We start from the raw sequence: 6,587 nt of genomic DNA, 5'->3' as shown, positions 1-6,587 counted from the left end.
GAAACGTGATAGTGGATTTGGGTAATGTAGAGCCTTATAGGAAATGTGGAAACTTACTTTCATTTTTAAAGGTGTGGTGGCAAGGCAGACAGCTGTATTGGTGTAGTTTTGGGTTTATCAGGTATGAAACAATCCAAACGTGGCATCTTGGACATGGTGAGAGTTTTATATTTGAAGCAGGATTTGGAAAATAAATGTGAGAAATGGAGGAAACTATCTTTTCTCCAAAAGTTGTTATAAAAACATACAAAGGGATCTGTTGACTGAACCTGCTGAGGAAAATGCTACCTACCGTAGAGTGCTGGTCTTTATAAAAAAAATCAAGTCAGGCTTAGCAGCAAGCTCCTGCACCCACTTAGTGATCTTGCTGGCCTCAACTTGGGATTTTTTTCTAAAATTTCATCTTACCTGTTTGAATGCAAAATTATACGTTTTAAGTTCCAACCTTTCACCTGCAGAAAAACCAGTGATTAAAACACGTGAATCTGTTTCACATAACTTTTTATTAAAAATAGTTTTTTATTAGGTACATGTTTACAGATATTTTTAGGACCTAAGGCATACAAATGTGTGATCTGGCTTGAACTAGCTGAGTGGAGATAATGCTGTAAGCACCCCAGCCTGCATGAGGGTCGTCACTGAGGACAGCAGCTACTGTGGAATCTTCCTAGTTGTGCCTTCCAAGGATCCTTTCATCATGTGGGTGAGCATAAGCATTACACAACTGTTGCCCTTGGACTTTAAGAATATTTCTGCTGTAAGAAACACTTCCCATAATAATGACTTAAGAGTCTGAAGTTCCTCAGAAAGGAAAATTAAAAGGAAGTCTTTATATGGTACAGTACTTTAGTTATATGATAAAAGAGTTAACAGAACAGTTTATAGGTCAGGACTGCTTAGATTCTAAGCACGAAGATGGTAGAGGCTTGATAAAACTGGCTTGAAAGAATGCCTACTCACACAGTAGCGTATTGATGTTGGTTGAACGTATCCCAGTTTACTTGTGATACAAGATGAAGGCTTGTATGTGCACCTTGTATGTGTTCAGAGGTGAGAATGGCTTTATGCTGTTAGGTTTACCTCTTGTAGGTGATATTTAAAGTACGGTTGCCTTACATTTAAGACTTTCTGATCTAGTGGCTTATAACAAATCTTTATGGATTTTATAAGTCTTTAAAAGACAATGTAAACTGGACATATCTCAAAAATAGTTCACTTATTTTACACAAAACAAACAGAAGCCTCAATCATGGAATTATAGGGTCACATTTTAATTCCTGAATTTTACAGTTTAGCAGTAATATCACCACATGTATACAAATGGTGTAAAACAAGTACAGTGGTATTTTTAATACAAAATAAACATCTGTTTTATGGAAAAACTATACTTCATATCTACACAGACAGCCCATCTTTTCCAAACAATAGCCAAAATTAAAATTAACTCCAAAATCTCCAACACAGGAAACTGCTTTTAAGCTATTCCAGGAAAAATGGACCCATAACAATATAGAGTTGATCTAAAGACTGGAGCTGGAATTACTATTTTTAGATTCTTTTTTTCTCAATTCATTAAATTGTAGTTTGGGGTCATTTTTCTCATCTTAGCAATGATCTTAGATCACAGATGAGCGAACTAACATTAAAATATTTACAATTAACTTGTTGTTCTAAAAATAAAAGCTCCTAATAGTTTGCCTCAATTATTTTAAGTTCATTTACGTACATGGAATGTGCTTTTTAAATCTCTTAAAAAAGCAGCTTTCACATTACCCCCTTGTCTGTGGAAAAGCTCCCTGGGCTGCATGTGACTGATACTTAAGTAACTTCTGGGCTCAAATGAGTTGTAGATAGTAAGTGCCACTTACTATCATTCTTTGTTGGTCTTTTTGTATTTATCAGCAGCTCTGAGAAGACCCAGATCTAACTTTACTGAGAGCAGAAAATGACTATACTGGAAACCCCCCTGTTCTAGCTACTCCCAAGTTGGTGAAGGAGACCAATTCAGAATAGTGTGACCGCACTTCTTGGCTGCTGTTACCTTTAAAAATGCTGACTTTAAAGTTCTATAAGAATACTATCCATTTGGAACCCAGCTCCCCGCCCCCTTTCTTTTTTTTTCAATGCATTAGAAGTTCTTGGTGTACAGAAATTGGTATGTGCTTAGGGTGTATGTCCTGTCAAATACCAAAGCTAACTTCTGTGAAATCTTTAAAGAAATGGTCCCAACAACGTAACTTCATTTCTGATGATAGTTCAATTTGTTTTACATAAAAATGTCTTTAAAAAAAGAGGCAACTGATTAAAACAGCATGGCCAGCACCATTATACAAGCAATGTTATTGGGTACTGAAGTCCCACAATTTTCTCTAGGTTGGATCCCGGGAATAACACTGCATTAAATCAACCCTTCTTCACCCAAACCTGAGACTTTCCTTGCTGGGAAGCTTTCACTCAGGTTCTAATTATCATTCTTGTTTTTTGGACAGCCTAAAAGGCAAAACTTTTAATTACGAGGAATTAAGTTCTTGGGAAGCCTGGTTCTTACACAACTACACTTTCCTACCTGGCAACTGAGAGTCTCTGCTACTCTGTGTGTTAAGTTCCATAAGAAAGCTTTCCCATTCAGACTGGAGCTCGGTGAGCAGCTGCAGCGTTTCAGTAAGACCATGTGTTGGGAATCCCTCAGCAAGTGTTCTATGAGCCAAGGCGAGGTCTTTTTCTGGGGGATGATTCTTCTTCCTCATCTTCCTCTTCATCATCTGGATAGTCCACCAAGCCAACCAAACTTCCCTATTGAAGAATGAAAAACATTTTAACACACAAAAAGGGGAAAAAAAAAAACAAACAAACAGATGAACCTGAAAACAGCATGGTACAAATATCATCAGTAAGACATTAATTAGAAGCCATGTTTCTAGGTAGCATATCTGACATTAAGACAGGATACTGAATTTCAGAAAGGATTTGCTTAAATTATGAACCATTTACTCAGGACAGTCTCACCCTCAGCTCTTCTGTTGTTTCTTGGTTAAAAACAAAAGAAACTTCAGAATTCAATTTAACAAAATGTCTTTCCCCCTCAACTTCAAACAGTAGGACCAACACCAGCTGGAAGATGGCCACCATGACTAATTTTTTTTTAAACATGAATTTATTTCATTATAAAGTATACACTATTTTCTTCATTCTGTCTCTAAAGAATAATTCAAGTGCCTGAAGACAGATAATAAAAATGGTTTCTAAAAGCCAGTATTTAAATAAGGATGAGGTAATTCAGGGCCTGGCCTTTTATGAGTAACACACTCCTTCCCCTTTGAAATCCTAGGAAAGCTTTGTGAACTCTGAAGAAAATGGCAGGTATCCTCAGGATTGACTCATTTTGAACCAAAGCTTATGCATGCCCTACACGTTAAAGGTTTATTTTAAACCTCTTGTATCTCAAGAAGCTAAACGAATACAATCTCAGTAACTTGTTCTTTCTACCCAGTGGTTCCATATGTAAACAAATACCTGGAGTAACATCATCTGTCAGACAGGGACTGAACATCTAGAAGCAGTTATCAGTCTGTGAACTAAAGAAGGGATATATTTGGAAAATTCCTAATTCTTGTTTGCTAAATCATGCATGTTAAGGTGAAATCAGCATTAGGTTTAAGTGTTAGGACATACTGAGTCCATTGTCTGATTTCAGTTTCAAAGTGATTATGTTCTGTATGGAAGAATCTGCAGTGATTGAAGCAGTTTGAAGTCTGATAATACATTTATTTTACTGTCTCCTTAAATTATCTAAAATGAAAGTAAATTAAAAAGGTACAGATCTATAAGGGAAATGAGAAGAAAAATAGAAGGTGAAAACTGCCAAATCATTTAGCAAGGCAACTCACGATTGGAAGAGATCAAGAATGGAAAATACATTCTAGTGGATAAAGAAATGCAAACCAGAACACAGCAGGTAGTGAAGACATCAAAATACTGAGGAAAAGAGGAAAACAAGACTCTCCATTGCCAGGAAATCCTCATTCCTCTGTCATCATGAAATGATGAATGATATGAATTGCAAAAGAGAAAAAGGCTGGCACTTAAGACAAAGAGTAAGAGTTGAAACTTAACAGATACTGTTCTCCTATAACCGCAAACCTCCCCTCAGAACACAGTACTTCCCAGACGTAACAGACTAGTTATACTAGTAACACCACAGTGAGGCCAAGGGCGGATGCTGCTGGGAGTAGGTGGTCCTGAAGATGAGTGGGAAGGAATGAAGCACAGACTGCTCTGTCTAAGCAAGTCACTGCTTTAAGTGCACAATTAAGTCAGCCCCTGCAGTGCACACTTCAGTATTCCTAGTGTACATTGTTATATACTCTATCTCCTAATTCTGTAACATTATCTTTCTCCCCAGAAAAGTCCCTAATCGATTAACTGCCTTTCCCCATAACTCCCTCTTTCTAGAGTACAGGCAAGCACTGATCTACTTGCTGTCCACTCCCTGCGGCTGCTGAAGGAACTGTTTCTTTTTGGCAGTTTATGTAACACACACTGTGGTTTGCTAATATACGTCCTAACACTGATGACTTCCTCCCTCCTTTCCTGTCTACTAGCACTGTTTGCACAACTCATGAGTTTGCAGACATTTGTGTGGTCCCACGTTTCTGCCATTATGAATAATGCTATCACCAATCACATAGTACTTTTTCAAGTCAATATATGTTTCAATGTTTCTCTGAGACAGGATTGATGTGTAAGCCATGCTGGTCTTGAACTCACAATTTGATCTTAGCCTTCAGAATGCTGGCGATGTATAGCTTGTTTCAATTTTCGTTAGTGTAGACATAGGAATGAAAACTGCTCGATGGGTCCTATAGTTAATGTGGTTAGCCTTGGGAGGGAGTAGGAACTGGGTCTAATAGGCTGTATTCCAAAAATACTATTTCATATTAATTCCCTACGAGCAATGACTAACAGGATTGCAATTTCTCCATATCCTAGACAACATTTGTCCATTAAAAAAATTATAGCCACTCACTCTAGTGGCTATGAATTGTTCTTGTTGTGTCCAGCATGGGTCATGTGCAGTGTCTGGTGAGGAGAGTTGGTCCTGCATCCTAGTTTGTTCTAAGTCAGAGACTCCATGGCTCCTCCATCTTGTGTACAAGGGCTTGGGTAATAGACACAAGCCCTTATGTGGGTTCCTGGGGTTCTGAACACAGGTCTTCACACTTAAACAGCAAGTGCTTCATCCACAGAACCATCTCCTCAGCTCTTTACTGTGATTTTGATTTGTGTTTGTCTAAGTAATGGTGTCAATCATTTACCATGTGCTTATTTAGGCTATTAATAATATTTAGTTTCTTTGGAGAAATGTCTATCTGTGTCCTTGGGGTAGTACTCCTTGATATGCTCTGGACTCCACTTGTTAGGGTTTGCAACGCAGGACCCTATGTGGTAGTTTATTTATTTTTAATTTTATACTAATATTTCTTATCACCATGCTATCTTGTTTTTTTCCTTTTGTCATTTATGCCTTAGGTGTTATAGCCACCCAATTCAAGGTCATACATATTTACTCCTGTTTTCTAAGAGCTTTATATCCATGTTTAGGTCTTTAGAAGTTCTATATCAAATGAGTCCAGCATCTCTCTTACGTGTGGTTATCCAATATGTATTTGTTGAATACAATCTTTTTAAAAATTTTTAACCAGTTATTTTATGTACACAGGTAAACTACATTGTTTGGCTGTGTGAGGGTGTCAGATACTCTGGAATAGGAATTAGTCAGTTGTGAGCTGCTGTGTGGGTGCTAGGAATCGAACGTGGGTCTTGTGGAAGAGCAGCCAGTGCTCTTAGCCAGAGCTATCCCTCTCTCTATCTCTGAGAAGAATTTGTTATTGAAATATCTCATACTGTTTTTTTTTTTTAATTTGCAACCCTCCCTCTCAACTTCGGAAATTTGTGAAAACTTTAGGACTCATGATACTCATGATTCTTATGACACTTGCCGCCTCCTGAACAGCATGAACTGCAGAAAGCAGGTAATCACACCCAGCTTTTGTGGTATATTTTCTTGTTTTGAAACAAGATGACAAATTACTATGCAGCACAGACTCTCAACTGCTGGGATTATAGGCATATATAACCCATGCCTGGCTAGGTTCATTTTTAAAAATATGAATGAAAATTCAATGATCACCATAAAAAGTAAAGGATCGAAACAAATGACTAAATTAACTTTATAAGAGGACTTTTTATTTCCTTTCTGCAAGACTACATTATAACCAAGTGTAGTTTTAAGCACGCAAAGACTCTCTAATAGGAGATTAGTAATTTTGGTTGTTTCACTAAATGTGTTAAGCAGTATCTTACAATCATGGTTAAATAACAGCAACATCTTGTCTTGTTCATGATTAGGTGTGAATAATCCTAATATTTTTTAAATATAAAACTAACTTTTGGTGTTAGACATATTCCTAATATTTCTTAAATAAAAAACTAACTTTTGGTGTTAGACAGGTAGCATGTTAAGAAGTTATCCATTTGCTCCTATTTTACTGAGCATTTGCTTTTGGAATAGGGTAATAAATGCACAT

General features: G+C 37.1%; 1 protein-coding gene across 8 annotated transcripts in view; it reads right to left on the bottom strand.

Annotated features, from left to right (window-relative positions):
• Positions 1–484: 484 nt before the first annotated feature.
• Positions 485–6,587, bottom strand: part of Ppp4r3b (protein phosphatase 4, regulatory subunit 3B) — a 47,788-nt gene continuing 41,685 nt past the window's right edge. For 7 of the 8 annotated variants that reach the window (XR_015636755.1, XR_015636757.1, XR_015636756.1 and 4 more), the window contains one exon: positions 485–2,793. Coding sequence is in view for 5 of the 8 variants with exons in the window: in XM_087583908.1 (XP_087440034.1) it covers positions 2,698–2,793 (96 nt within the window). In the remaining 3 variants the exon portion in view is untranslated. 8 annotated transcript variants of the gene reach the window in all.

Source organism: Rattus norvegicus, chromosome 14 (genome assembly GCF_021556685.1).
Source record: "Rattus norvegicus strain SHRSP/BbbUtx chromosome 14, alternate assembly SHRSP_T2T, whole genome shotgun sequence".
NCBI lineage: Eukaryota > Metazoa > Chordata > Mammalia > Rodentia > Muridae > Rattus > Rattus norvegicus.
Note: the sequence above shows the minus strand (reverse complement) of the source record. Positions and strands in the feature narration are given on the sequence as shown.